At 42.4% G+C, this 13,536-nt stretch overlaps 4 protein-coding genes and 1 non-coding gene across 5 annotated transcripts; 1 reads left to right on the forward strand and 4 right to left on the reverse strand.

Annotated features, from left to right (window-relative positions):
- Positions 1-1,200: 1,200 nt before the first annotated feature.
- On the reverse strand, positions 1,201-3,216 carry LOC127784168 (uncharacterized). The gene is made up of 5 exons (XM_052311362.1): positions 3,039-3,216; positions 2,814-2,910; positions 2,262-2,340; positions 1,857-1,938; positions 1,201-1,522 (listed from the first exon to the last, which is right to left on the reverse strand). Exons 1-5 carry the CDS (start codon positions 3,069-3,071, stop codon positions 1,382-1,384), a joined length of 432 nt encoding a protein of 143 aa, XP_052167322.1. The 5' UTR covers positions 3,072-3,216; the 3' UTR covers positions 1,201-1,381.
- Positions 3,217-3,713: 497 nt separating this feature from the next.
- On the reverse strand, positions 3,714-5,709 carry LOC127784175 (uncharacterized). Its single transcript, XM_052311369.1, has 2 exons — positions 5,152-5,709; positions 3,714-4,007 (listed from the first exon to the last, which is right to left on the reverse strand). The coding sequence occupies exon 1, from the start codon at positions 5,549-5,551 to the stop codon at positions 5,156-5,158; it is 396 nt and encodes a 131-aa protein (XP_052167329.1). The 5' UTR covers positions 5,552-5,709; the 3' UTR covers positions 3,714-4,007; positions 5,152-5,155.
- A 1,327-nt stretch (positions 5,710-7,036) lies between these two features.
- Positions 7,037-8,841, forward strand: LOC127784839 (uncharacterized). The gene is made up of 5 exons (XM_052312236.1): positions 7,037-7,352; positions 7,878-7,996; positions 8,232-8,289; positions 8,390-8,467; positions 8,573-8,841. Exons 1-5 carry the CDS (start codon positions 7,217-7,219, stop codon positions 8,764-8,766), a joined length of 585 nt encoding a protein of 194 aa, XP_052168196.1. The 5' UTR covers positions 7,037-7,216; the 3' UTR covers positions 8,767-8,841.
- A 244-nt stretch (positions 8,842-9,085) lies between these two features.
- On the reverse strand, positions 9,086-9,158 carry TRNAA-AGC (transfer RNA alanine (anticodon AGC)). The gene has a single exon. It is a non-coding gene; the product is annotated as a tRNA-Ala (tRNA).
- A 144-nt stretch (positions 9,159-9,302) lies between these two features.
- LOC127784838 (probable 26S proteasome non-ATPase regulatory subunit 3) lies at positions 9,303-12,677 on the reverse strand. The gene is made up of 8 exons (XM_052312234.1): positions 12,489-12,677; positions 12,169-12,359; positions 11,152-11,289; positions 10,942-11,078; positions 10,740-10,794; positions 10,547-10,657; positions 10,161-10,400; positions 9,303-10,078 (listed from the first exon to the last, which is right to left on the reverse strand). The coding sequence occupies exons 1-8, from the start codon at positions 12,565-12,567 to the stop codon at positions 9,566-9,568; spliced, it is 1,464 nt and encodes a 487-aa protein (XP_052168194.1). The 5' UTR covers positions 12,568-12,677; the 3' UTR covers positions 9,303-9,565.
- Positions 12,678-13,536: the final 859 nt, after the last annotated feature.

A 13,536-nucleotide genomic window follows, 5' to 3' on the forward strand; every position in this document is an offset into this window, starting at 1 on the left:
AATAAACTAGGAGTTAGAAGCTAGGAAACCGAGTTTTTTCCGATTCTCAGAAACTTACTACCACTTACCAACCAGCTGTTTCTCAGAATCTTAAGCTTACCAAAATAGACCCAAACAAAGAGATAGAGTTGTTGTTGGACTCAACTATCTATCAAGTTTTACAACAATGAACACTTGCACTATTAAATTTTATACTTTGATAATTTCTTCTTGCATTAGTTGTGTGCAGCGTCATAAAAATAACCATATAAATTTTATTCGTCGAAATCTAAAGTAACTTACGGTCATATGAGATTACAAGAATAATTAACAATTATTGGAGAACAAAGAACAGAGAGAGTAGGAACCGGACGATTTTGCCGCGTTTGTGTACTGTAGACGGTAAAGTAAGAGCTCATCTCCCTATCGGCATAACTGGAGCTGGCTGAAGGTCGGGCCCCAGCTGCAGAGCATTATATTGCCAGTACAACTGTTGTACAAAGGCATTTCAGATGGCAATCTGTTCCCCAGGGCAGTGAAGCAGCATGTGGCCACAACTCGATAGTGATAAATCAACGGAGATGTTCATGCTTTCAGATATCATCAGCAGCGATGTTGATATACTGTGTAGGTCATGCCGTGTTCTGCTGCCATCGATTGATCTAATGTTGATTATAAGCCGTACGGCTTATTATATAAAAGTAATTTATATGCAAGACTGTTCTTAGCGATTTAACAGTTAATGCTGAAAAGTAAACTCAATGAACAACCTTCAAAATAAACTTTAAAACGAAGTTTTAAAATTCAAGTTTGGACTGATTAATTTGATGAGGATTAGGCCAAGTCTAATCTAACATAAACTTAACAAAAAAAATTATTGAAGAGAAGAACTAGTGGATCACTGGATCCTGGATTATGGGAGATTCTTACTGATGGAAGGAAAATTTATGTATATGCTTGGTCATGCATATGCAGGAAAAGTTTGCTGTACTTCTTACTTGTCTAACTGATGGAAGGAAAATTTATGTATATGCTTGATCATGCATATGCAGGAAAAGCTTGCTGTACTTCTGATGAAATGTCAGGTCACCCATACATTGAAAAGAGTCATTACTGACTGCAGCTAAGAGGAAATAGGAGCGGCAGGAGAGAGGAGACAGCCCATGCATAAAGACAAAGGAAGTAAACATCACAGGATGAAGAATAGGAGCACTGAATGGAGAAAAGGGGCAAACAATCTTTGAACGAGACCATATTTTCTTTTTCTTTTTTGTTTTCATTGCCAAATTATCATCTTGTTCAGCATGCATACAGGGGACAATATGGAGATTCAGAAATGAATTGTCAACAAAGGGGAACGGTACAATGCTTGATTGAAGGGGGGATTTGGAACAAGTGGAACTCAGGCAGTTGTCCCTGAACCGAAGGATTTCACAATTGTGCTTACTCTTGCACCAAAGCTTCTTGACGCAATCTTCGTCCCTGGAACGTGAAAGGGGTTCGAAACAGCGTCTACATATGCAGCATGGAACTTCCTGAAAAACTGAGAAAATGGAAATGGAAATGAGATGGAATTCTTTTTTTTTTCTCCATAGGAGATTAATGTGCACATACGCAAACGGTTGTACCATTATTACGGTGCATCTAGGAGATGTGTCACATAGAACGTATCATCCGGAGTTCAATACCATCCTTATTAAAAGATGGAAGGATAAACCAGACTATTTCTACATTAAATTGCATGAGTAAGCATGACCAGTAAGCTTTTTTTTCAGAGCATTCTTACAAAGATCTGCCATATTTAATAAACTATCTCAGTACCTGCTCTCCACAAAGCAATTTTAAAACCACAAAATTAAACGGTTTAAATAGCTTACATTTCTGGCATCTGCATCTTTGACATCAAGATCAGTTGTGACCATGATAAATTTGACCTTCGTGTTAGTCAAATAGCCATACCTGCACATAATAAATTGTCATAGTTTATCAGTTTGTTAGCAATCCTGCAATCAACAGCAGAATATAAAGAACTGGATGAAGTGCTTTAGAATCAATAATAACATGTCAATGAGGTACCATGAATATATCGAAAGCAGCTATCACCTGTCAGAACCAATTTTATAATTGTTGTATTGTTTGTCAGTTAGTAAAACATATTATAATCTCTTTGTCTTCAGTTCTTAATGCAAAACTGATAATCTTCACTAGCAAGTGGATGCAGACAGGCAACAAAGGAGGACAAACGGTTATAATGAAAAACATAGATGCGGATAGGGGCTTACACTTTGTAATTCTCGGTCGGATATAGAAGACCCAAAAATGTCTCGTTAAGTGCAGGCGCATTCCTTTTAGGATTGTTCACTGTCAAAGGAATGAATAACAAAAAAGATGAAGAGGGATTTTCTTGACTGCGAATGATGTCAGAAAAGCTCTTGTAATAATACATTCGTAAATTAACTCTGCTGAGAAGCTTGTAAACTATCACTCTTCTCGGTTACACTCATAGGATACTCCTGCGCTCTATAGTTCAAAGCATATGCAAAGGCTCACAAATGTCAAGCAACAGAGCCGACTCCGAAGGTATAACCTCAATTCCTCAGATTCATCATCATACGCCACTAGAATCTGAAGTTAATTCCTCAGATTCACCATGTCTAGTCTGACACTCAGTTTAACCAATCTTCAAGTTACAAACTTAGACTACGGATCGTGATGCAGCGTCTTCTCTACTACTACCTTACAGCAGTGAACCTGAGGCGAATCTGATTTGAGCCATTTCCAGCACACCTGACAGAAAAAGAGAAACACGCAGATCTGGATCGGGGCGCCCATACCTCGCTCGTCGATGACGTCGAGGGAGCAGTGCACGACGTGGTGGAGCTTGAGGGCGTCGTCCGCCTCCGTGAAGCTCTGCAGGTACAGAGGGTTGTTCTGCAGCAGCAGCGCAAGGGGAAAAATAATTAGTCCAGGCCGGCGCCGGCGACGGCGAAGTCACGAGATCGGATCGCGGGGATCCAGCACGGGGGAGGGAAGGAGAGATGCCAGGTGGGTTTCCTGACCTGGTGGCCGACGACGGCGACGCAGACGATCATGTTTCCTGCCAGGGTGGAGGGGCGATCTGTGGCTGGAGACGGCGGCCGGCGGACGGCGGACGGCGGCGCGTTGTTCCCGCGGAATTCGCGCGACGACGAGTCGACGACGGTGGGCGTGGAAGTGAGGTCGGTAGTTGGGCCGCTGGGCCGCGCACGCGTACAAATCTACCGGCTCGCACCAATCTTGATGCAACCCCACAATTCACCCAGGCAATTTTTTTTACTCAAAATATTAAGTTTTCTTATCTTAAAATATTAAGTTCTTTAATTACACGAAAGATGCACACGTGTGAAACACATACCACACTTTCACATATAATCATCCGTCCCAATATATAAGAACATAGAAACTATAACCAGATAGAACATTGAAAGTAGAACCGGATAAGACATCCCAAAATATGATAACCTATAACCGAATAGAACAGAACCTAAAACCGAATAGTACTACGATACGAATCTGGACAACCTATTTAGATTCGTAGTATTAGAAAATGTTCCAGATTCTTATATTTTGGGACGGAGAGAGTAACATACTTCCTCCGCCTTCCATCGTAAACTTTGAAGTCAGATTTGAATATTAACTCCATTCTCATCAATTCACAAAAGCAAGAGCAAACGATGATCAACACTTTTGAAGACTTCAACGAATAAATGATCTTCTTGCATTAGTCGTAGTGCTTATTTTGGTCTCAACCTTTTTTTGGGGGGGTCGATGTTACAAAAAAAATTAGAGAATGGAATACCAAACCAAGTTACAAGCATATCGCGAGTTCAAGTGTAAAACTTTGTTGTGGCAAGGGCATTCATCATTAAACTGGTACGCAGATTAATCAGACGGCACCAAACTGCAGCATGGAGTAATTTACAGCGTTGCATTCACTGCAGGCTGTCCTGGATGGTGAATATGCATCGTTCTCCCAGAACAGGGAACACCTGAAAACATGTTCAGAAGTCAGATCAAGTCCATCCCAGATTGGGACACAAGAAATGCAATGAGTTCAAAGATCAAATATGGAATTCACTGCATCATGTAGCACAGATTTCCACAAGGTACTCAAGCTAAATTTGACAACTGAACACGTCAAGGGCAAAAGAAAGCTAAAAGCCATGTATAAAGTACTGCATTTGGCTAACTAGAATGTGCAGAATAGCTGTTTTCAAAATAGAAAATATATAGTACATTTTTTGCATTTGAGTATGACCAGAATAAACAAATATATCATAAGAATATTTTGTCCAAAAAACTACATGGAACAGCTTGGGCACTCCTTCAAGTATATAACATGAAAACTTGGAGTTGAGCAACCCAGGAAGGCAATTTTAGCACTTATCTGATACTAATGCTCACGCATACAAATATATAGGCTGTTTCGACAACTGAGGATTTGGGGGATTTAGGAATCCCCACAAAAGTTCCCATCCAAAACAGATCCTTGGGATTTCTTTAAGTCAACATGGTCCACTCTATCACACCCTGCTAGGCTATTTCAATGGGCAAGGGGCAGTCATACAATAATTTCATATCAACCTTTGATTCAAAACAACATTGACATCATTTACTAAAACAGATTGATTTAGCCTATATCTGCCGATCACACAGGGTAAAATCTGATGCACAAGGTTAAGGTTGATGCAAGTGCAAATGCTGATTGACATCTCTCAGCAAAGCCTTCGTCTTAGAACTATTCTTTCAAAGTCATAAGCTGAGCATAAAGGAAATAGTTTCGGTTCTAATGTACAAAACTCTACAAGGAAAAAGGGGGAAATTTTCTATACAACTAGAGCATTGGTACCAGTACCACCCAAAAGGGAAGAACACATGACAATATAACAAAGAATCATCTTTCTAACAAAAGAAAATGGCTTCCAAATTTGCTTGTACTGCAAAGTTTTCAATTGTAACATTGATGAGAGAACGAGCTTAAATCCACAGAGACTAGCATGATTGAACTAGCATACAGAGTTAGATCATAGGTTGCAATCGAATTTCCGTTCCTATCAGGCGACACTGAAACTTGCAGATGATGGGGGAGATGGCAGAATTTTTTTTTTAGAGATGGGAGAAAAAATGGCTCACGAGCTCAGGTCTTGACGAGCTTCCAGCGCGCGAGGAACCTGGCGACCGGCGGCGTGAGCGCGAGGGTGACGGGGACCCTGACGGGAAGCAGCGCCTTGTTGCACATGAGGGCGAGGGCGAGCGCGCCGCCGCTGGACGCCACGAGCTCCCGCGTCCGGTTGCGCGGCGGCGCCTCCTCGGGGACGGCGGCGGAAGGGGTGGGGGTCTCGGCGGCCTCGTCGCCGGCGACGCCGCCGCTGGGGGAGATGCCGATCCTGCGGAAGATGGCGTCGACGTCGACGTTGTTGTCGATGGCGACGTAGAGGCCGGTGATGGAGGCACAGGAGACGGAGAGGTGGACGCCGATGGCCACCTTGCCGTACTTCCTCATGAGCTCCTTCATGCGCGCGGCGAACGTCATGGCCGCTGCCGGCGAGGCGGGTTTCGGATTTACGGCGGCGGCGGCGGCTAGGGTTTTGGGGTGGCTCGGATCAGCGGCGGCGGCGGCGCACACGGAGTGGAGTCGAGTCGAGAGTGGGTTGGCGGATTGGATCCGATCAGCGAAGCGGACCCGCGACCGCGAGGCTTTTCTTTTGACTATTTTCTTGGGAAACCGGGCAAACAGCCGGGCCCACGGGACAGTGTCCGTATAGGAGTAAGAAAATACACTTTCCATATGAATTTCTATTCTCTTTTTCTATAGACTGAATTGTACTGAATTTATGGGTTCAGCTTTAAAAGGGGTTTCAGGTGCAATTTTTCAGGAATCAAACCTCGAATTTTCTTCTTCTCGAACATGCTGTCCTCTGCCCTATCCTAGAAAGCAGTATTGCTTGACTTCATATTGGATTTCATTCTAAAAATTGAAATAGTATATAAATGGTGAGATTTCTCTATAATTCAAATCTAATTCATCCGCTAGAATAGTCAAAATCTTAATTTATAGTAATAGTCTTTATTTGCTTTCTATAGCAGTGGTGCATCAGCTTCACCTTCACAAGAAAGGGGTTGATTGAAAACGCTAGGAGCAAGCACTATCTAACACACCCAAGAGGAAAAAAAATAATACTACTCAATTTTCAATACTAGCGTACACTAATGTCTTTGACATTAGTTAAGCAACCAGTACATTTATTTTGTTAGGCATTAGATCAACCAGATTGACTGATCACTTGGGCATGTTGGTTACAAATAGAATTCCTAACATGGTGTGCTTAGATTTGAAATTTCAGAGTTGCATGTGCTTAGAAAAAATTCGGTGTAAAATCTATTGTAGACAAGAGGTAGTAATCAGTTTGTCAAAGTAGAGTTTTAAAAGCACAATTGACACTGATCAAAATACAATACTCTACGTGTTACAACACTATATTATAGTATAAATATTATTTACAGGTCTATAATCAATTTACCTATTAAAGAGATATACAAAAGTGTTTTTTAGCAATGGGAGAAGAAGAGACGGTCACAAAATTATATAATTATTAAATATCTAAACTTATGTGTGAAGGAATATTAATACATCCTGAGGTTTTTATTATAAAACTCATGTGTTCAAGGTGGTACCACTACTAGTTATTTTTTTGGAAGCACTTACCAAGGTTTTTTTTTTAAAAAAAAGAATACAATACAAACATAAGCACACTTACCTCTATCAGAAGACTGGACCTACCACCCTATAAGGACTAACCTAACCAATTAAGATGCGTTTACTTCGCAACCCCTTAATAAGTTGGATGTATGTGATATATTCTTTTTTTACCATAGTTAGAAAAATTGCAAGACTTATAAGAAATAAAATTAGTCCGTATAATAATACTACAAGCCAAACACTCCACACTATCTACAAAAAAAGAAAAAAAAATGTCATGAACATAAGCAAGGATTTCATAAAAAAGAAAAGGAAAAGTTGAAAACTTATCCATCCATCTCACCCCCAAAGTCGCCGTCTTCTCTTCCTCCGACGAGCGACAGCGAGAGCCTTCCACTCTCCTCTCCTCTCCTCTCCACGCCATTCCAGAACCAACCCTCGCCGCCGCGTCGCTCCTCTCCCCGCCGACGAATCCAGGCCCCCGGATTCCCCCGCGCTATGGCCTTCGCCAGCTCGCTCCTCCCGGCGCCGCCGGCCAGCGTCGCCCCGGAGCTCGCCTCCTTCCTCCCGCCCCAGGCCAAGAGGGGCGCCGTCTCCCTCGCCGCCACGCGGCGCCGGGGAGCCCGGATTGGAGGTATGTAGCTTCTCGCTCGCTCGGCCATGTCGGATTCCGTGAGTGAAGCGAGCTTGTGTGCAGTGGAAATGGCGCCGGAGCAGTGTATTACGCATCTGTAGATGGTGTGTAGGTCGCACGAGCTTGGGATGGATGGATGAATGAATTATTACCCCTCTGTACTTCTAAAAAATTGTTCCTTTTAGTTTAGTTTGAACTTGAATGTAGTACAGATGGAGTATGAATTCAGGTCGTGCCTGACTGCTTTTTTCAGTCTGAATTAGTTTCAACACGAGCAATTTCCCTGGTTCCTGACAATGTGGGCACTAGAAAGCTAGAGATGTTGATGCGGTTAATATTACATTGTTTAACCTGTTTTCTTGGGATTAGGCGAGGGCCAGGGAGAAATGTTGTGATTCCTGGCCAAATTGCAAGCTAGAAGCACCCATAGTTCATAGAGGATTCAAGAACACTATTTTTCTGTTTATGTTAGATTGTGGTCAAGCTGAAGGCATACCGTTTAATGTTTCTCTGTTTGGACATTAGTTAGAGCCGAAGTGAATGAATCTGGAAGTGCTTTGGCTGCTGACGCCTTCGCCCAAGTCAAGCATGTTCTACTTCCTGTCACCGACCGCAACCCTTACCTCTCAGAGGGCACTAGACAGGTCTGGTTTCTTCTTCAAACATTCCTCCTTGTTATATTTTGTTTTTGATTCATTGCTTGAGGAGCATATAAATCATATGGTTTGGTTCTGTAAATTTACAAACTATAGGGGTACGGTATTAGTAACAGATAATTTTGCTGATTTTTTTTTCCTTTATGGAGCACAACCGTCTGATTGATAACTGGACCATAACCAGTAAAAGTGGCTCACATGTAACACTTGCATGATATATCAGGCTGCAGCAACATCCGCTTCTCTAGCAAAGAAGTATGGAGCAAACATAACTGTAGTTGGTATGATCCAAAATTGCTCTCTGTGGTTCTGGCAGTGCACATTCTTTCACTTCCTTCAAAGCGTAAAACTACAATGTTGTGATTCTAATCTTCATTTCAGTGATTGATGATAAGCCCAAGGAAGAGTTCCCAGAGCATGATACTCAGATGTCAAGCATTAGATGGCATCTCTCAGAAGGTTAGCAGCATCACTACTTCACTCATATAGATGTTTGGTTTATTTTTTCTATGCTATTTTTTTTTCGTTATCATGCATGATGGCCATGCTTCTGTATATCTGCAGGTGGATTTACGGAGTTTGGGTTGATGGAGCGCCTTGGGGAAGGGAAGAAACCGACGGCTATCATTGGAGAAGTCGCGGATGAGTTGGAGTTAGACCTGGTTGTCCTAAGCATGGAAGCAATACATTCCAAGCACGTTGATGGGAATTTGCTGGCTGAATTCATCCCGTGCCCCGTTTTACTGCTCCCGCTCTGAAATGACCTTAGAGCTTTTCTTTCACCTGTCATGACTTGAATGGAAGGCAAATAATCTGTTTCACCTCTTTCCAGATGTAATTTCTACAGATGTCTTCTGGGTCATTTTATGGATGTACCTTCTGAATGATTTTCTGTTGGATTCCATAATTTTGATTATGTGAATATCAATAAAAACATGTTTCAGGTTTTTAGATTCCCTTAAAAGGTAAAGGGTTGTCATTTACTGAATCCATGGCTATCTGAACTTGTCAAGAATCCAAGATGCACCAGAAGATTGGAATTAGTTGATTCTGGCAAACCAGAAAAAAAAGGTTAAATGGAGATGCGGGGTATCGATCCCCGTACCTCTCGCATGCTAAGCGAGCGCTCTACCATCTGAGCTACATCCCCATGTTGGGGTCATTGCTTATTAGTTCATTCTACTATTGGACAACACAAAGACCAAATGTAGGCAGAAAGGCAGTGGATCGAATGAAAGTCACACGGGCGCAAATGCCATTTACGAACAAATGAGAGCGAACTGAACTTGTCATGTTCAAAACATTGTGCCCCAAGGATTGAACGGTACAGTATTTCAGGAAAGAATACATTGCCTTCTAAGCGGTTTGAGTGATAAAAAAATTGTTAAAAACATAAAACACACTGAATTAAATGTCAACGGTTCCATGGTTTCAACTATCCCAGAAAAGCAGGGTTGGCATTTCGAGATCTTCCGTCTCTTAAAACTGAATGGATGCCCATGCTTCAAAATGAAACCCTCGAGGCAGCAACAGAAAGCATGAAAAGAAATCACCAATCTAAAAGTCGTCATCGTCCTCCTCAGCCATGTGTTTTGCTAGTTCTTCCTCCTGTTGGAGCCTCTCGCGCCTCTTCTCAGCACTCTCCTTTTCCTTGTGAGAATTCGGAGGGAACCTCAGTGCTTTGACCGCTTCGTTGTGCATGTTCAAGCAAAATGCAATCCTTGAATTGAAAGCAATCTGTGGCTCATTCGTTGAGTAGACATCACCAGTCTCTTTTGACACCATCCAACCATTGGCATGATCAATGGTGGCATCAATTGCCCCATCCCTGATTGCTTTGGCTACAATACTTTCAGCATCAGCAACAGGGTTCTCTGAGTCCAACCTCAGCTTCTTGGCAATGTCAGCAAGGGAGATCCGTGAGTATGAAATGCTTATGTTGCGCAATCCAGTCCGAATGACATTGTGGCGCAGCCTCACTATCAAATTGCGCGTCCTATCCGCGCTGAAAGTGCTAGCAAATTTTTCTGCCACTGCTCTGAACAATTCAAGGTCCCCAACTCGAACAGCCTGTAGATCATACATAAAAAGAAACAGTTAAAACTGTACTGCTTAGCAGTATGTTGTATTTTTCCACAGAAGTAGAACTTACATTTGTAAGCTCAAAATATGGTGCCAAAGCAGCCTTCATTCCTTTCTGCATAAAAACAGTTCTCTCTGGTATTTCTCCTAAAAGTAATCTCACTATGATAGCCCACTTGTTGCACTGAACTCGGAACCCACGAGCTGTAGTGGGTGCCTTTCGAGCAGCTTGCAGTAGGCTTTCCTTTGCATCAGTGTACTCCAACTGAATTGTCCTAATTTTTCCCAAGTAGAACAGATACCTGCAGAACTGCGATAGCAATAGAAGTTAGCACTTGTTTGACTACATAATAAGATGGCATAATGCAATTTCACCGTTCAGTAATCATTAAATTGATAATCAGCCTCAGTACAATTTATCAAATGAATTAACAAGTGAGCTAGTTGATGAATTACCTGCTGATTAGAATGTGCTTCAAAACGCGGTGCCTTGGACCTAAGCTTTTCTGCTTGGTCATACAAGTTGTAGTGCAGGTAGTTGCGAAGAAGCAGGTTGAGTAGAGTTTCCTGCCATATAAAATATTAGTCATTTTCTGTAGTTTGACAACGCTTATGTAATCATTAAAGTGAAAGTAGGCATGGACACAACCTGACCAAGCTCATCACGATGTAAAGTTGCCATTCTGTGCAATGCCAGAAGAGTTCTGAAAAAACACAGCATGTAACAAGTAAATCAAAACAGAAGAAAAGAAGAGCTTATTAGGTACCTAGGAATTACTGAAAAGTAATAACACAACTGAAGAAGGCATTCCTAATACCACAGATTGAGAGCCATGATTCAATGAACTCACCCACGAATTTCAGCAAGGCTGCTGGTGAGTTCGTGGACATAAGAGTAATAGGTGTAAACCCTAGAAGCTAAAACATCGACTGTTCTCCTGTTAAGATTCTTCAAACGAGTAATGCTTGCAGAAGCACATGCTTTAGCCTGAACAAAAAGCATCAGATTAGTAAGTTATCACCTAGAACAAAAAAAAAAAGGAGGCAAATCTCAGTCATACCTCATCATATTTCTTATTATCAATAAGGAAAATCAGCACAAGCAAGTAACAGTATATTTCAATCTCTGGGAGACCATGCTTGATTGACACTTGAGCCGCTGGAGCTGCCGAATCAACATCCATTTCACTCCCATCTTCCTAAAAAATCAGCATTATATGAATGTTAAGAATATATAAAAAAAATAGAGACATCAGTTTCAAAAAAATTAAGATATATACGGTAGAAGTGAAACAAACTACAGCTCCTAAGGACCGAACCGGAGGCTATCAAGCATCAGAGCACAAGAAACCTATCTCTTCAACAGTGGAAGTAGTAGCGCAACAAAATGATTTAAACAAATCACTGGATCACAAATACAACTACAGTTTCTTCATAACAATGATCTCTTCAGAGCATTCAAGAAGGCGCTAGGCGCTAGCTGGTGGCACCTAGCGCCTAATTGGGCCTAGGCCCTGCCTGGATCAGACCAGCTAGTCAAATCCAAGAAATTGGCAAGCACACATGAAAATTAGACTATACAACACTAAAATAGCAACAAAATACCCACCAAGCAAGTTCAGCCACCATCTAACGCCTAATCACAGAGGCTACCTGCTACCTAGCGCCGACTTTTAGAAGACTGATTCTGAGTTCCCCTTTCTTCCAAAGAGATAAAAAATTCTGAATGATCTACCATGTGTTTAACAAGCCAAGCCGATGAAACAAAAACATCACATGTGACATCTAAATTATTTTCATCTGCCTCCAAATTCAAAAGATCAATGTTGCTATATTTTTCGAGTCAAACGGCTATCTTCTAAACAGTAAACAGCTCTAATATACAGAACTCTACTGTGCCATCACATCAGCGATGAAATAAGCAGCCAAGCATCCCGAAAATCCCCCCCCCCCCTTTTTTTTCTCAGTTTCATAATCCTAAGATGCAAGCATCGCCAGTCATTTATTCCCCATCACCCATCTAGTAAGTAGCAACTAAGTTCACCCACCGAATTCCTCCGATTCAGTGTAGAAATTACCTTGGGCAGGAGGGAGGAAAGGCGGGCGAAGGCCTCCGAGGAATGCGGCAGCGCGAAGGCGAGGAAGGCGGCGACGTCACGGGCGGCGAGGCGGCGGCGGAGCGCGACGGTGAGGCGCACGGCGCGGGAGATCCGGCGAACCTCCTTGGTCAGCGACCCGGCCTCGATCACCGACGCGATCTCCTTCAGATCTGCACGCACCGCCGCGCAAACCCAAACAAACCAAACCAAACAAAAAAAAAACTCAGTTACTCTCTCTCTCCCCCGCCGAAAGCTAAGCTAGGGTTTTGTGGAGCCCGAGAGGAGGTCCGGCTACTTACGCTGCAAGGTGGAGGCCGCGGGCGGTGGCGCGGCGGCGGGCTGGGGCTGGGAGTCGTTCATCTCGACGTCCTCCGGCATGGCTGGCGGCGTCGGCGACGGCGACGAGGTCGGGTGCGATGCGTGCGGGGGAAGAGAAGAAGAGAAGAGCAAAGGATAATATCGCGACAAGTGTGGCCTATTCCGGTTCACTGCCTCTCGCGAGAAGTTCAGCCGTTTTGTGCAAAATTCCTTTCGTTTCGTTTCGTTTCGTGCAAAATCCCTTTCTGTTTACATATGATGTATATAGTTCGAAAATTTGAATACCCACGTGAGTTTTGAAAAATTTTCAGGACTTGGCCAGCCATCCCTTTTAGAGCGTTCTCGGTGCGAGGATAAATAAAACCTTACGACAAAAATCTAACTAGCACATTATGATAGTCGATAGATGCATGTATTAGAAAAAATAGAAATCAAACTCAGCTGATTAAGCGCAAATATTTGGTGAACATGGCCTATAAAATTTTGTTTGCACAAAGAGGGGTGGGCATGAGTGATTTTTTTATACAATCCCCATATATTGATGCTAACGTTGTTGCTACCGAACCAAAGTCCCGTTCGTCTTTCATGGGCTATAATGGTTGAACCACTTTATGTGCCTATTATATTTAAGATATTGGGTGCGTTCGGAATAGCTGGCTGTGACAATAACAGCATTGCATCTATAGGATTCGGTAAGCAATTTATGCTAGGAGGGCTGCAGTGCTGTGGCTGTACAACCACAGTCCAGCTGAACGGAATAGACCCATTGTCAATATCATCAGTAACCCAATACACATAATAGTATATTATTATAAGTCGAACTATTGATAATAATAACCTTGTATGTTATAAGTATATGAGTGCCAAAAATCTTAGCTTTTAGCTATTTGAGTGGCAAATCCTTAGTCTTCTATTAGTTTTGTTGTTGAATTGTATTACAGATTGACAATAAAATTACAAAATCGTTGTACTTTTAGGACATGTTTAACAGGGTTTCAACGTCTAAATTTAACTTGAAGAGCTAGCTCT

Source organism: Oryza glaberrima, chromosome 9 (genome assembly GCF_000147395.1).
Source record: "Oryza glaberrima chromosome 9, OglaRS2, whole genome shotgun sequence".
NCBI lineage: Eukaryota > Viridiplantae > Streptophyta > Magnoliopsida > Poales > Poaceae > Oryza > Oryza glaberrima.